Below are 17,557 nucleotides of genomic sequence, written 5' to 3'. Positions count from 1 at the left end.
GCTGGGTGAGCAGGGCTCTTTTGGGGGTTTTCAGTGAGCACTTCTGGTTGTCACTGCACATCAGGACCTTTTTCAGTATGTTGCATCAGTTTCTCTATACGTTTATGTTTAGGTACATTGGAAATAAGCTTCTATAAATAAAAGCTAGCCTGGAACACTGGCCATCAGGTCCTAGAGAGAGTGTGATCTGTTCCTCTGAAGGACATGGAGTTGGGGAAAGGTGAACTATGGAGGTGAGTAGTACAGACCTGTGTTTTATTTGATTTGAAATAATTAATGGCACACTAGAAAAATCTGGCTTAATTAGAATAATTGTGCAGAAAAATTTCTCATCTTCCCTACTGGTGAAACAAATACCATTAAATTATTCGAGGTGCTTGACAGCAGGATGCTCATGGCCTCATTTTCAGGAGTGCTGGGCAGCTCAATTCCTTACTGGAGTCAATAAAACCAATATGAACTCAAGACACGTAAAAATCAGATAACTGATCTCTAAACAAGAAAATACCTTGCAAATAAGGGGTGATAATAATAATACTTAGATGCTGTTTAAGACCACAGTTATGTAGTTTCTCAGAGAGAGTCAGTACAGCTGCCCCGCTGCCTCCCACTCTGTGCCATTGGTTCTTACCAGTGATCCCAAATTCTGCAATGTGGTTGTACACATGTAGGATGTGACAGCCAGGCTGGAAGGTGCCTCCATTGGGATAAAAGTCAAAATGAGCCACAGGCTGCTTGATGCCGACACTGAGGCCCATGTGCTGTTTAGTGAAGGTATGAATTGCATCTACAAAGTTTGCATCATCTGGAGATAAACGGTCTGTTGGTGACATTCCTTCAAACAAGGGACCAGCGGGGTCAAGGCCTGCAATAAATGCAAATAATCCCATTGTCATATACTGCAGAAGGACTGTTCTGCTGCTGTAAATCTGTGATAAATGTCTGAAAATAGGCAGCACTGGTACTTTACAAGGTCTTTCTCTGATGGAAACAATAAGAATGCTTGTCCTGCAGAGGGTGGTTACACCTAAAGCAAACACGGGCACTGTAACAAACAGTAACTGGGACCTGCACAAGGACACAGGCCCAGAGATAGATGTGTTTGTCAAACTGTGCTTGCTGCCAGTGTCACTTGAGGGACCTTTACGTAATTTTGTTCTTTCAAACTCTAGGGGTCATGTGTTTCAGGCCCTTTGGAAGATACCAGACCCACAGCAAGGCTGACTTTTAACCCACATTTGGGACCTGAAACTTTATAAAGCTCCACTTATTGCTTAAAAGGGCTAGATTTTATTTATAATAATTCTTCAACTTGAAAAATCTTCAAGGGAGATTATTACAGTATTCAGAAAAATAATACTCCACTTAGGGAGTCTTGCTGATTTTTGTTTTCTGGACTTTTTTGCATGGTGCTCTTCTTGGTTGGGAATTGATTTAGGAAGAGAACTTTGTGTTTAGTTTAAAGCTGCATTCAGCTTTGAGGACAAGCTTCCAAACTTGATATTCTTCAGTTGGTATTATGGAATCATATAGTTGCATAGATGTAACCAGACAAGACTAGTAACTCAGACCATGAGTAGGGAAGTGCCCCTGAAGGCATATATTTCTTTTTAGCTTTAATAACTTTTATCACTATCATTTTTTTGGAGCTTATTGTTACAAGTCTGAATGACTTTTGCTGAAGGATGCATATAGCTGTTACAATAAATAATGTGTTCTGAGGTTTTTTCTTATCCATTATCAAGGTTTTATGTACTAGTAAGGTTTGAACAAGCAGCACCGGGGACCTGAAGTCCTTCAGTGCTTACACTGGTGTAATATCATGACACATTTGTAAAATCAGCTTCTTGGCATGCAGGCACTGCCACAAGAGCTGTGTAAGAGGCTGTGGTATGTGGCAATGAATCCAAGATCAGAATTGTGACTTCAAAGCACAGCCATGCATATTTGCCTCACTCCTAAGTTTTCTAAATCTAATTTCTAAACCAATGAGATGAGACTTCTAAACTGTGCTGAATATTGCTATTTGACAGCTAATTGTCGATACAACATTGATATGTCAAATATCTTCATAACTTGATTCAGTTGGCTGGTTTTTTTCTTAAAGGTATAAGTCTTTTACCTGTAATTCTTCCAATCTTTTTTGTACCACTGATAAAACTTCCAGCAAATCCTGAAACATGAGCTCCTAGGCTGTACCCAATTAGATGAGCATTGCTTCTGGAAAATTGAATGGATTCCTGGAAGATAGTGGCAGCTTGATTTAAATGAAGAAATGTGAAAAGTAAACAGTGAAATATTAATTACAAGCTAGGAATAGTCTGAATTATAACACAAGAAATTTGTATGTTGATGGTGGTCAAATGAGGTGCATGAATCACTGAGTACATTTCTATTGGCTGGGTGCTATTCCTTGCTTCTTTTTCATGCAGCAGGAAAATGCCCCACATTTGGCCACTGCTCCTTATCTTCTGTGCACAGGAAAACCATCCACACAGATAATGGGATTTTTGTTGTTGTTTGTTGCAAGTGATGCAGATGTTCATTATCTTTTGTCTGCAGCATTTGGATTTCCTGTGATTATAAAATGGATATCTGTTCTTTAACTTCAGGGTAAAACAATCTTCTATAAAAAGTGCCTTGGGGTTTTTTTGCCTGAGATACCAGCATAAGCCAGACTAAAGGGATCAAAATATTGATCAGACATGTTAAACGATACAGCAGTGAACAATACAGCAGTGATATTTCTTGTACAAAGATGTGTATCTGATTTGTAACAAACCTATTGAAGCAGAATTGCCCTTCTTTCTATCTAATCAATGCTAGGTACATGTTAAGCATTTCACCTGAGCTGCAGGGCTCAAAATTTTTCTGACTTGAAAAGAAAAATGTGGCATATTTTGCTTGCAGGAAAGGCAAGCCTCACTTTTAATTTCTTTGTGGATGTTGCCTGTCCCAGTGGAATGGCTGTGCAGTCTCAACATCCATCTCTTCGGAAGATAAGGTGAAACTTGGCAGACTTCTTTTGAGAGAGACAGCTCTTAGAAATCACAAGATCTGACCAATTTTCTTGTCAGGTGATGCTGAAATGGAGGCTATTGAGGCTGTTACTGATCATGCCCTATTAATTCTTGGACCAAGAGCACTAATATTTACTTATTGTTTTTTAAAATGTTGTGCAGCACTGCAGTTTTTGTTACATCCATGGGGAATCTTTGAAATAATCATATGCCTGTAAGCAGACAGAAGCACAGGAGAAAGATCATTGTGGGAGTTGGAACAAAGGGGGTTTTGCTTCTCAATACTGGTTGGACACACACAATGGTGTTTTATGGTATATTTAAATTCTGGAACACATCACCGTACAAGAGAAACTACCTACAATACTGGAGCAAGGAGTCATTTATTCAAGCCTGGATTTGTTTGTTGACACTAGAGAAATCACAGAATGTCTTTATTGTTGACAATGTGATATGTCCTCCTGGGAACTGATCACAGTCCACCATTTGATTCATTCAATAATTAAACAGCTTCAAAAAATTACTTTAGGCTCCAGAAACTTAAACTATATTTAACCAAGAGCTAAGGTTTCTTCTAATGTCACAATGAAAAATGGTGACTCTGACTTTCCTGTCTTCTCTTTTGTGCCTGTTGTCCCTAACTGGGTGTGGTATCTGACAGCTTCCTCTAGCCCTGCCATTCCTGCTTAGACCTTCAATGGTATTTGCTACAAACCTTTCAGCCTTGCAGTACATTTCTCTTCCACCTTAGGCCTCACCATATTTAAAGTAATGTATTCAAAAATTCATTGTCAGGTATAGAAGTATAATTTCAGTTCAAATTAAGTATCTCAGTATTAGAGATTGATACAGTAAGAGTTGCTTAGAGTTTCTGGTTTGTATGAGTGATTCTCATTCTACTGTTTGCTTTCTGCCTTTTCTTAAATAGTGCTGGAGACCAGTGATACCTTGAAGACTTATCTGCAGCCTTTTCAATCCAGCCATGGCCACTGCTCCCCATGTAGCAAGAGTTTTGATAAATAGTCACTGCATTAGTGTGGCTCTGTACTCACTGCAGCCTCCATGTCATCTGCTTTGTGAAGCATGTCTGTCCTCTTGAAAGGTCTCCCTTTACATTCTGGATCTCTAAGCCATTATTTTATCCTAATCTTTGGGAAATTACAGCAAAAATCAGACATGGTGTCGGGATTGAATTCTGCATTAAAAGCAGAAGTTGGGCACAGATAACATAAGCCCATTTTCCTATACTAATGATTCGCAAATGATGATGTCTGCCTGTTTTTTACATGAGAAACAGTGTCAGCTGTCTACACACATGCTAATGGAAAAGCCGAAGTAGCAGGAAACCATCTCACCTCTAAAGGTATATAAAAATATTTTCATAAACAAGACCACTTGCTTTTTCCTCTTGCATGATGAAAGTTTTATGAAATCATATGGAGGTTTATGGGAGAAAAAATGTGCACTTCATTAAAGAAATGTGAATGACTGAAATGAAAGCATTACCAAGCATAGTATTTCAGAAAGGTTGTGGAAGTATAAGAACAAGTAAATAGGTCTTTTTCAGAGAAACATGTGTTGATCTGGGAGTTCTTACCTCCAGCCATTCCAGGAATTGTGCTATCTCCTGTCCTACATAGCGTGTGTTCCGTACGGCGATGGGATAGTGCTGGTGAGCCAGTATAATCCAGTCTGCAATGATCACGTTCATTTGTTTATCCTGAGACTTCAGAGCTGCTGCCATTTTCCAAATCCAACTTTCTAATATCCCATCCACCTGTTGTAATTGAAGAAAACCCCCAAATGATAAGAAAACCATTGTTATGGGAAAGCAATATTTCTTGTGAAAAGCGTAAGGAAACAAAAAAATGTAATATGAATAGGAAGGGATTAATGCTGGTAACTGGATTTTAGGGGCTTTGGCCTGCTTCAGTGATGAGAATCTTCAGGTTTTGGTGGACCAAAAAAATTAAGAGTCAATATAATAAGTGTATAATAGTGTATGTTTTGTAATATGAACTCTTATCAGTGAAAATGATGTCCCCAAAGACTTTAACTCATCTGGAAATAACTGGTAGTACTGGTTAAAAAGAAAGACAGAAATGCCCAAAAAAAGTCTGATAGAGCAGCTATCCCTGTAAGTATAAATTAAAATAATCGGAGAAGGGAAGCTGGAGGATTGCAGACCAGCAGGCATTTGTCATCTCTAGCCATTCCATTTTGAGAGCTTTTTTTGAGCTATTATTTTTTGAATACCTGGTTACAATTTTCTTGCATCAAAGCATGTTTCTGATTTGATGGACTAGAATTATTATTTAATCTATCAGATTTAATTGTTATTCTAGTTGTATGTATTTCCTAAATTGATAAAATATCCTTATCTCTTCTAGTGTAACAGAATTTGGGAGTCTCAGGTCTGGGTTTCCACACACACTCCTCCAAGAGCCCAACACCTCTGCAAATTACATTAATATGAATGACGAACTTCAGTGGCAGCAGCTTCAGGTCTGTGGTTTGAGGAGGTTGTAGGTTTTGAACAGATTTTTCTTTGCGAGGCTTGGCTCTTATTTGCTAAGGGACTTCTGTGCATTACGGGGGGTGTTCACAGCTCCTCTGCATATTTGCAGATGTGCAAGAAAGATCCATTGTGCCACCTTATGTGATTCCATCGGTTCTATGAGAATTCAAGGATCTGTTAAAATTACTTAATTTCTTATCCTGCCTTCTCTTTTGTTTCTTTTTCAACCAAGAAGCTGATGACAAGTCACTCTTAGTATTGGTATGCTTTTGAGAAAGGTTTTTTCATGGTGAATTGGTTTTTTACAGTTTAACTGGAAGGAGTTCAGTGATAATTCATTGATGTTGAAGGCTTCGCTTTCAACTGAAGGGGCTTGTGAAGAAGTTCTTTTTAAAGGTGCATCTCTGAGAAAGATGTGGGGTTATTGTGGGCACTTTTCATGAAGTCTGTAAATATCTGGCAGGGAACATATCAGAGAAATGAAACTCTGTATTCAGCTCTCCAGGACATAGCACATTAATTCAGCTACTTGTTCAAGCTCTGCTAGCTTTAAACCAGGGCTGAATTTAATCCTTGGCACAGGAGTCCCATGTGAAAAATTGCTCATAGACTGTTCCTTCAGAATCTGTCGGGAATATCCACTTTGTATTATTTCTAGCCATGATAGCTACCAGTGAAATCTATCATCTTTGTATCACAACCTTACTTCTGATGTTACTTCTGTAGCATAATGAGAAGGAAATAAAATCAGATTTAATTTGAATTAAAAATAAAATGTGAGTTCATACCGACCAGCCATGGACTATCATCACCAGAGGAAGAGAGGCATTGAAACTGCATTTGTCAAGAGTCTCCAACTGATTAACGAAAATCTGGCAGCTGCTTTCAGTTGTATCTGTATAGAGTCTAAATTTGGTTTCTAAGTTTTGCTGATCTTTCTTTGTCGTAGTGTGTTCACTCTGTGATCCCAGTGCCTCTGAAATGAAATTTGTGACAACAGTCATAATAGGAAGGAATTGAAAACCTGGAGAAGTTAGTAGTGCAAAACAAAAAAAACCCGAGTAAATGAGTAAGCTTGGAACTCTTCCTATGTATAATTGTTGCCTGCTCCAGGTGGGCCTAAGCTGAACATTTTGGTTCAAAAAGTGATCTCTTTCAAAGTCTGAGATGGTTCAGATGTGCCTCTGAGTCCCTCTATGTGAACAATAGCAGTTACACAGGAATAGTGATCTGATTGCTATGGGCCTTTATAGAATGCATAAGGATTGTAAAACCACAGTACAGGTGTTGTGCCTTCACCATGTAGTGCATGCACAGACAGGCACATTCAGAGGCTCTTAACTCTGCAGAGCATTTCTGCTAATGTGCATTTGCTCGTAATTGCTGAGCAAGCATCATTACACTAAAATAACCATTTTATTGAGGGTTATAACTGCTTAGAGACCTGGGCAACTGCTTAAAACTATTAGACCACATCATAATTTTTTTTTCTCTGAAAAGGAAAGATGAAATGTTGCTCTTTTAGCTGTAATATTTTTGATGATTTTGTTTTTAGGTAAAATAGCTTGGTGCATTTAGGACAGCATTTTCAGAAATGTCTGTTAAGTAAGAAAGTGTGAACTGTGGTTTTATGACATGAGTTTAGAAGGAAAAACATAAATGTAGACCAGCTGCTGAAAAATAGAGTAAAATAAAGCAGAAGCTTACAAAAAGCCACTTGTGACATGCAAACCTTTCTAGTGAGACTTCAGACTATTTATTTAGCTGAAAAAACCCCATGCAATAAATTATTATTTAAGCTAGAAAAAATGGGTTTTAGTAGAAGAGATGTTAAGGTGTGATGAGCTAGACAAGAGAGAGGTTACAGTTTCTCACATTGGAAACACTCAGAGTGCAGAGATTTTATTAATGGAATTCCTTGGGGACAGTTTTTTGGCTAATCTTGTTTTAGTATTTCCATTAAAGAAGCAGCAGGAAAGGTACAAGACTGACAAAACATGGGAGGCCCTTGCTGATACTGAGAAGACCAAACCATTGAGCGTTAAGAGCTAGATGACACCTTGAAAATACAGCAAGAGAAACAGGTAGAAATCTCCTACTGAAGTGCAAGGTCATACAGTTGATAGGAATTTGTCTATAAATGGGGCTCATAAATTGGAAGTGACACAAAGATAAAAAAACTTGACTGAAGTAATCAGTAACAAAACTGACCATGAGTCACTGCTACCATTTGACTGTGAGAAAGGAAAGTATAATTCCAAGATGCATTAGGCTAGATGGTTTTGGTAGGAAGAGAGGATATCAGTTGTAAGTAAAGGCAGTTGTTAACCACATCCAGAATAGTGTGCATAGCTCTTGTTGCCAGGTGCATCTCTGAGAAAGATGTGGGGATATTGTGGGCACTTTTCAAGAAGTCTTTAAATATCTGGCAATGAATATATCAGAGAAATAAAACTGGTAGTTTCATTTCAGATTAAATTGGTGGTTTAGGTGCCCCCAGTTCCATCTGCAACAGCTGCTCACCAGCACCACTGAAATGGTCAGGGAGGAAGCTTTTGTTTTAGTTAGACCCAACAAGTCATGAAATATTATTGGAGGTGAAAATCAAATATTTTATTCAATGAGAAGTTAAAATTATCTATGTTGGAACAGATCTGAAATTAGTTAAATTTTAGTTCTTATTTTTCTTGCATGAAAGTTCCTTAATAAAACATTAATATCAGAAAGATTGTATTTTGTCTTCTAAGTCAACTTATTTTTATTCTTTTTCTTTTTTTTTTTTATACATCACAACTCTTATGTCTATAGATGTTTTTAGAAAATACCTAAAATCATAGACTATTCATTTCTGTATTGTATCTGCAAATCTATCCTGGGGTTTTGTGATATTGTTGTCCTAATGAGATTTGGGTAGTTTACAAGGAACTTGTGATACATTTACAATGGAGTCTTTATCCTGCAAACATATTTTGTGACATGAAATCCCTGTGTTTAAATATTTGCAGTAGTAGCATCTTGTGATGCACAATACAAAGAACCCTAATGTGGAAGTATGCTGGATTTAGATTTTTGCCACAACAGTCTTGTTACAAACATTATTCAAGGTTTAATTTCAGTGTAATGATAAGACATGATAAAACAGCATATTTAGTTTGTTTAAGTGCATGGCAATTCTGGCAAGAAAACTCCTAAAGTGACCTGCACTGGATGTGCACTGCTTTATATTTGTTGCTAATTATTGTTCATTCAAAGTAACTCCAGGCAATGTTGTTTCATAGCTGGGAAACATTTGTGAAGGAATTTGTTCAGCCTTGTACAAGAGTTGGAATTGAAAAAGCTTCAAAGTTACAGAAGGTTTGGTTGATAAAATTCGTAGCTTCAGTGTCGCACATTTTCCTCTCAGGCCACTTTTAACTCTCATAGGACTAAGTCTGATCATTTCTCTCTTACAATGTCCACTTAAGAGAATTTCTGTTGTATTTTTTTTTTTCTCTTGCAGAGGACTTAGTTTCTGAAGTAAGTAATATCAGGAAAGGGTGAATCTACATAAAGAACTGAAAATTAGAAAGAGCTTTAATGATGTTGATATTCTCAATGTCTGGTTTATTCAGCCTTTGGTGAGTAGTCTCTACACAAAAATAAGCATTGTATTCTATTTTTAGCACAAAAAGAAAAACAAAAAAAGAAGTAACTCGTGCCTGTTCCATTGTACACATCCTTTCTTTGTTTAATGCCTTGTTTTCATTTTCTTTTTGCTCTCTCAGTGTTTGTGCAATGTAAGGCGCTTTGTCACTGTACTGTTTGTACATACTACAGAAAACCACTCTGATAAAGAGCTGTTTTCTTTAGACACTGGCTGGAAAGTGCTGCAGCGCTTTAATGGCTGAGCATTGGTTTGCTGGTAAATCTGGTAGAGGGGATTAAAAATACTGCTTGAACAAAAGTTAAAAGTTCCTGTAGGATCTGTTTCCTAGGAACTGCTTTAGTCTGTTAATCTGTGTAGTGACTTGGAGAAGGAAATAGTGTCTGAAGAGCCTGGCTTCCACAACAGACTCTTGCTGAAAATGTTGTACTGGTGACTCAGTGACATGGCTGCAGGGAACTGGGAAGTTTCATAGGTCAGTTTGCAAAAACAACACAATTAAACTGCTAAAGATTTTTTTCATGGTAATTACAGTTAAGCATGCAGAGATCTTTCTGAGCCTCCAAAGAGTTTTGCTTTGGAAAAATACCAGGTGAGCGGGTTGCCAACTTAATATCCTTTTTATCAGAACATCCCACTCTAACATGAATTCTTTCAGCAAAGCCACACTGATCCATGTGCTTCCACAACTTACCTTCCCACCGGGCAGCGCAGTAATCACGAGCAAGAAAAGTTATTGTGAATTCTTGACACCCTGAAGGAGGTTCAGCCCTTTCCTTTTACTTTGTATTAGTGATGTTTCTGTCAGGTGCAGTAAAGACTGAAGGCTGGGTTTGTAAATACTACTTCACTGCAACATGGCCGTTTCTTGTAAAATGCTTTGGAATTAGTTTTGGGCAGACAAACCATAGCACTTTTAGATTTGACCTGAGATAATAATTTTCTTACTGAAAAGTAAAATGAAGAGAGATTCCCAGTTGAACAAAATAAGCAGGTTAATCCAGAAGACTGACTTGGATTAAATCACCCCAAAAGATAAGAAGGTGTTCCTAACTATAGAATTTTGGAGTCGGTTCTGAAATTTCCAGATGTGATAGTAATGCTTTAAACTTGTTAATGAAAATTCTAGTGGAAACTAGACAAAGGTCTAGGTTCTGTCCAGGGTTTGAAACAGTAAATATCCTATGCTTTTCTGCAGGAGAGGTCCACAATCTAAATATGTTTCTATATTGTGTCTGATTAGGTATAAAAATACAGCTACAAAATATCTGCTTCATAGTACAAAAATTACCTAAACGTGTGACAGTAATGAGGATGGTATGAACGAAGTATGGAAGAACTATCTAATGTGAAGAGAAAAACTGTATTATTTGCCACGTCATACACTTTAAATTCATCTTACAGTGTAGCATAAAGATTTTGAGTAAAATTGGCATTTCCAAGTAAGGAAAGCAGCTTAAGAAAAATAATGTTCAGTATCCTTCTTCCTGTCATGGAACCAGCAATGAAGAGGATATTTCAGTGGCACTCACCTAATCCTTAGGCAATTGAAAAATTAATTAAGTAAATCTGAACAGAAGTTAAAACTTGGGCTGCTGGTGTGTTAAGGATACATAAAAATCACACACGTCAGTATGTGAACACATGCCACTATTTCCAGGTCCTGGCTGCCTTGTGACCCGAGCAGCAGCCTCCCTTCATGTTCATGAGTGGATTTGTCTGAGCCCTAAAAAACCTCCTGCATCTTTTGGGTGGCTTTTCCTGCTTACATGGAAATGTTTCCAAAAGAGTACTTATGTACTGTGATCATATTTTACTGTCACCAGTATCCAACACATTTCAGAAACAAGTGACACAACTATTCCCCACAACCAGAGAATTCTATTGTGAAACTGAGCAAAGACAGTGATGTGTTAATGATTTTTGTTTGTGCCATGGGAAGTGGAATATATCACAGATCCCCTCATTTCCAATGGCAAGATTCGTTTTTATCACTTAAAAGAAGAGCTAATGTCTCAGCAGTGTTCAAGTCTCTCAATTTAACAAATACTTCTTGTAGAGCTTTTCTTTTTAGTTGATTTTTATTGTTCCTGTCAGTTCAAGGTTTTGCGATGTCATAGACTAACAGTTGATAATTCCATCTCATGTAGTTCTTAGGGGAGAACTCTAAAACACTCATTTTTGGGGGGGGGGGGCGGGGGGCGGGGGGGGCGCCCCGGGAGTGTGGGAGAGGGGATCCTAAGCCTTTTTGGTTGCTCCAGAGTCCCAGGCAAGACAAAGCAGTGAAAACTAAGGCATGTTGTGTTTAAATTTTTCATATCCTCATGTAGTTCCTTTGTATTTTCACTCTCCTTAACTTGCTCACCTTGTCAAATGAAAAGTAGGTATCACTTAGCAAAGAATGAATGAAAAAAAGCAAGAAAAAGCTATGACAATTGGATTAAACATTAGCAGGTCTGTTTAGAAAAAGACCTTTGGAAAAAAGGTTCCCTTTCTCTTCAAGTTTAAATGAATGATGAGATTAGATATGAATAGGTATTGGATGAATAATATTTCTCTATCTGAAAAGTATAATAGTTTTCTGAGCTGTCATTTCTTGTTTCTTTTGTCCAATGTGCATGCAGGCATGCCAAAGGTAAGTTAAACTTACCATGAGTGTAGTTTGTACCCAAACAGCCACAAGGGAGAGTAGAGATGATTACCTAAGTGTTGTTAGCCCTCTGATAACACACTTTTAACCCTCTGTTAAAAGGTTTTCCTCTTGGAAAATCCAAGAGGAGAGCACATAAAATTGCACCTTTCATACTGACTGTCTTCTCTCTGTGTGTCCTGGCTTTCAAACCATCCAGACAGTGCTACTAGCAGTGGGTCTTGAAACTGGAGAAGGATGTGTCTGGAAAGAGGCCAATCCAAAATTCACTGGAGCTGGTACTGAGGTACTGAGCACGATGAAACCAGCAGTGTCCCTTGAGAGCTCAGCTGCTGCCCCAGCAGAACAATGCATCCAAATCTCTCTCCTCACTTGAAAAGTGTGCAGGAGGAGGCACCAGCCACACAACTCACATTGTTTGTGGAGTAACAGACACACTGTCCTCTTAATTGTCTCATCTAAAGCCAAATCCTTCTAAATATGAGCCTTTGCTCATTTGTATAATGCAGAAATGCTAAATTGAGATCAGTGCCCCAGTGCTTTAATCTGACCTAATCTGAATTTTCTTAACCAAAATCCTTGATAATGAAATGATTCTCCTTGAGACATGCAGTTAACCTGTGGAATTCCTCACTGGGTGTGATGTGGGAATGAAGCATTTATATAAGGCTAGTTGGAAACTGGAAGTGTCTAAGAGAAATTCAGTGAGGATTACTGAGCACATAAGACATCTCTGCTTAGTCAGGAGTTCTGGGAGCTGGAAATGGTTGTTGACTTGGGGGAAGTGCTGTGTGTCTAAACTTTGCCTGCAGAGTGTGCACCTTCTTTTGGCAACCACTCCTGGGGGTTGAACTGGAAAGGCTTGGGTTTCATCACTACAGCCACTCTTATGTTTGATGTACAGCTCTACCTGGCATTACTTTTGACTTAGATTTTGGCAGGTTCTTAAAACAGAAACAACTTGTGAAAAATAACAACTTTTGGAAAACGTGTCCATTGAAAACTTTTCATTCCTTTTCACATCCAAATTATCAGTGTCAATAGTTGCTGTTCAGAATTATTAATTATCTGGAAATAGTTGTTAGTTGAAAGTAATTAAAAATTAAAATTTTTCTACTTCCAAGAAACCTGTGTCTTAGAGGAAATATAGGGAGAATTTTAAAGGAGATGCTCTTGGGAGCTATATTTTGCTTCAATCACCCTCTCCTCCCTTTCTTCTTGTCTCCTTTTCTCTTGCTTCTCCAATATGTTCCTGGGTTTTTTCCATTGTGTCATTTGATTTTTTTAATAATTATTTTTTTAAATAATAGAATTGTTTTGTTTTACTGTTTTGTCTGAAAGCCTTAGTTAAGCCAAAATAACTGAGAGGAAATCCTGTTTTTGCAGCAAATAAGAGCTTTTTGCTTTGACAATCACTAGGTGTGTTCATCTAAGCAAGAGTTTGATGGTTTCACTGCTGCGGTATTAAAAGGCTTTGATCATTTTAAGTGTATCCTGAATTTCTCCAAACTGATCTTTTACAGTAGATGCCTGTAGATATTTCTTCTAAAACCTCTGCAGTGCACACTGTTACTATAACAAAAGTTATTTCCATGCAATTCTGTCTAGAAATTAGACTTTTTATCAAATATTGAATGAATTTGTTTTAAAATTGAACTCTTTAAGAGGAATAAGAATTTACTGGGGATGTATTTTAAGTAGATTCTGCATATAGAACTAGTCTTTAGAACTTTTGTTAATGCTGTCATGCAATTTTTGTTGTAAATTTCCTTGTTTTGATGAACTGAGCCCAGGGTATTATAACTGCCATCAGCTGAGCCATAGTTCACAAAGAATTTCTCAAGTAGATTTGTTTAGTACTCTAGTACAACCCTCTCTTTTAGTAAAAGGGGCCATGCAGCAGGGTCCTACAAAGATTTGTCCATTTATGTTCGGGGTGAGCCATTTTTAAAATTGGCAAAGTTGTTGCTCAGCTCTGCAGCCCTTTCCAGGAGTCCTGTGAAAACTATGACAGAAGATACTATTTTGTGGAATACTTGATACTATCTGCATAGTACAATGCAAACTGTTACTGAAAGTGTTAACAGGATAGTAAACTTTCAATAGGAATTTTATCCCTTTTACCTGTAATGCCGGACACCTTTGCACACCGTGATTCCAATCATAGGGAAAATATGTATAAAATGATAAAAACTGCTTTTAAAAAGACATGATGCTAAGGTCCAGTGAGTTAGATGGCTAGACATGTGATTTGTGTCTCAGTCAAAGCCTTAAATCTCAATTTCAAGTGAAATAAAGCTGCCTCTTGGCAGCACTGCAAGGGCATGCAGTGCTGCAATTTTATCCTGTTACTGCAGTGACAGGGCGAATTCAGTTTCTGGGCCTCTGGCAGTATTTGAAGTTTGGGTGCAGAATTCCAAATTTGAGACAGGGAGAGAAAAAAACACTTGTTTTGTTTCCTGGTAACTTCAAAATTTGTAGGTTTTTAAGGTGTTCCAAGACCAAAACTCTGGAAACCAGTAGCAGTAAATATGTATTAGAGGGCAGCAAAGTAGTGCTATGTAATAGTATAATGATATGTTAGAGTATAATTTGGTTCATAATTGTCCATTATAGCTATGTAATTTATATAATTATCTTACGTAGTGTTGTGTAAAGTGCATACACGCAGAGAAACGTGTATATTTATAAAAATATGTGTACACAGTTGTTAAATACTATTTATAAATACGATGATGCTTGCATGCACTTGATAAAGCATATGACATTCCCCTCATTATTACAGCATTTAATGTGAATGAAACATTACTTTGGGCATTTGTCTTAGAAGATTCAAGTGTTTAGTATTCAGAGACCATATACATAAAATAACAAGTTTCTAAATATTTGCTGTGTATCTGGGCATTGCTGAGCATTTTTTCCAGGCCCAGAGCATGGTTCCTAATGCAGATGAAGGACATGTGAACCGAACAGCTGCAGTAGGTTGGATAACCTTCAAAATGCTTCAAGGCATAAGTCAACCACTAATTTTCAAGATTTTTTTTTCTAGATCATTCAGTATTGATATCTCTCTGACCAGATTTTTAGGGTGTCTCTAGTTAGATCTGTTATTTCAGTTCCTGTAGTCCTAGGAATTTGAATTTTGCAACAGTATGTCACATTGAAGGAAATTTTAATATTAATTTTCGGTTGAATTATTTTTTATTTATATGGGGGTTTTTTAGCAGTTGTAGACTGACATGAACCAAACTGGGAAGATTTAAGTTGATTTCCATATTTTGAACACAAAGAAATTGATGATGAAAATCACTGTGTTCCAAAGTGAACAACAGTATGATTGTTATGTATTTGATTTCTAGGACACCTGAAAACGCACAACTAAACTTATTGTGCTAAACCTATTGCAAAGCAATTGGGAAAATAAATGTATGATCTGTAAGTATTATTTGGAAATTTGGAATTCCAGATCCAAAAGGTGTCTCCCAATAGTTTGCACTAAGCAGGAGTGGACAGCAGAATGAACTGAAAGCCAGGGACAAAGGGCTCTGCAGGGGTAGAACAACCCAGGGATCCTTCTATTCATGATGGTTTTGGTCTGTGAACAGAAAATATCAGTCTCCTAGTCAGTCAAACCCTTTTTGTGAATAACATGTTCCTAATGCTAAATACTATAGTAAGAAAAAAACTACTTACTATAGTAAAAAACTATAGTAAGAAAAAATGTAAAAAAATACATTTTCTCCCCCCATTTGCATTGTTTTCCTATTTGGGAAGAGGTTTTATTTTATAACTAGTTTCCATAGTTGGAAATACAAACTTTCTTATTTCATCACCTGCCCTTGCTCATTCTCTTTAGACTTTCCAGCTGTGATCACAAGGTTATGAATATCAGAAGAGAAATCATTCTCTGGAGTTTCTTTGATCTCTGCTTGTGATGTCTTGTTGATGAGAAATTTATCATAAACTAACTGAACTATGAATGAGTTGTTGAAATTTTTCACACATTAGATTTGCTGGTGGATGTTTAATGAAGCAGCCTTGTGTTCTGTCACCAGGAGCTGTTCAACAGGATCCAACAGGGCAGCATCATGAAAGTGTGCTGAGGCCATGTTTGCTTTGCAAAGCAAAATGGATCTGCTTTAGTGAAAAAACAACAAGCATGGACAATATTAAATTTTACAATAAGCTTGTGGTGTTTTTAAGTTTGAAGTATTAAACCTTTTCAAAAGGAGTGTCCATTTTATTAAGTGGGGTCTCAACTTCCAGGAGTAGAAATCTAGGGATTTTGATTGTGATATTTTCTGGGATTAAAACAGAAAAATCCTCCATAAACTTAAGGGTGAGGATGGAATCATTAAACAATGGATATATGAAATCTGACAGTCTGGAAAACACAAGCAAAGTCAAGAATTCAGGTGCCAGGTGCTGCAAGGGATGATGTTCAGAGTTGATCTCACAACAGCAAAGGTAACAGAAAACCTGCAAATTTCCCTTTGAAGAGATTAATTTAGAATATTGTGAGCAATGTGAAAAAGAAATGGATTTGTTTATGCTGTCTTGTTCTTCCTAAATGCTCATTTTTAGATTGAGCCTATCTATATTCTACTTGTGGTTTAAGATATTAATTTAACAAGACTTTTTGGACTCATGTAAATAATGCATGTAATGTACATATTAGCACAGCGGAGTAATTTCCCTAAATCTAGTAACTGAGAGTTGTTATTTGCATTGTAGCTGTACGTAGAGACCTGTTCAGGATAGGAGCCCCATTGTGGCAAATGCTACCAACCATCCAAGATTATGGGATCAGGTTTTTGTTCCCCTGAGAACTGAATCGATTTAGCAGAATTTTTTATGAATTTGGCTTGTGTCCTTTTGATGTCCTTAAGCTTAATTTCTGGGGTCTTTAATTATCTGTCCCTCTAAATCAAGTTTATAGTCTTAACTCTTTAAGTGTATAATCTTACATCTTTAAGATAATCATATGTGTTCTAGCTGGCATATTTCAGCTAATTTAAAAAACGATGCAAGACTGGATGTACCAAACCCCAATGGGAGCAGGCATACATGACTGAGAGTGGAGGCATTCAGAATCAGACATTATTGTTTCTCAAGGTGCTGGGTGCTGTGGGCGCTGAAGCTTTCCAGGGGATGAGGATCCCTGCTGAGGTTTGCTGTGCAGGGATGCTGTGCTGCCTCTTGTAGGGTGTTGTGACACCAAGCCTTGCCAGGCCGTGCACTGTCAGGCTTTGCTCTGTAGGTACATTAGACTCATGAAGATTTTGCTGGTGAGGGAGGAACCCCAGCTCCCAAGGCAGGGCCAAGGCCTGGTCCCAGGAGTTGTACATCCATGGAGGTGGTAACAGAAAATTCAGAGGACCCAATTCCCCGTACCTGAGCAGTTCAGCCATGATTCTTGCACTCATTTGTTTCAGTTCACTCAGCCAACATGTGAAAATGAATTTTTCTTTCTACTGGGTTAGTTTGCTGTTGGCTTAGTGTCTTGGGGTGACGTTATGATGTGTATCCCATATCGCTGCCTATGCCCAGAAATTAATTTTTGTGCCTTTCTATGCCTCTAAACTGAGCCTGAAAGGGGGAAGGAAAAAACTGAGCAAAACTTTCTCAAAGCAGTTTGCAGCTCGTTCAAGGTTACAAAAAGATAGCAGGCTTTTTTTTTCCCTAGCTGGGGCAGGGGAGGGAGGAAGCACCCGGCTTGTTTTTTT

The 17,557-nt window shown here is 37.7% G+C and overlaps 1 protein-coding gene across 4 annotated transcripts in view; it reads right to left on the bottom strand.

Annotated features, from left to right (window-relative positions):
* The window catches only part of LIPC (lipase C, hepatic type), a 51,754-nt gene that overhangs the window by 8,474 nt on the left and 25,723 nt on the right, over positions 1-17,557 (bottom strand). For all 4 annotated transcript variants that reach the window (XM_042039460.1, XM_042039459.1, XM_042039461.1 and 1 more), the window contains 4 exons: positions 6,327-6,514; positions 4,618-4,797; positions 2,123-2,240; positions 632-865 (listed from right to left, as the gene is read on the bottom strand). In XM_042039460.1, the coding sequence (XP_041895394.1) occupies positions 632-865; positions 2,123-2,240; positions 4,618-4,797; positions 6,327-6,514 (720 nt within the window). The remainder of the gene's footprint in view (positions 1-631; positions 866-2,122; positions 2,241-4,617; positions 4,798-6,326; positions 6,515-17,557) is intronic.

Source organism: Corvus kubaryi, unplaced genomic scaffold (genome assembly GCF_017639235.1).
Source record: "Corvus kubaryi isolate FWS band 111438036 unplaced genomic scaffold, C.kubaryi_AGA036_p1.0 37394, whole genome shotgun sequence".
Lineage (NCBI taxonomy): Eukaryota > Metazoa > Chordata > Aves > Passeriformes > Corvidae > Corvus > Corvus kubaryi.
This window is presented reverse-complemented; position numbering and strand designations above follow the sequence as displayed.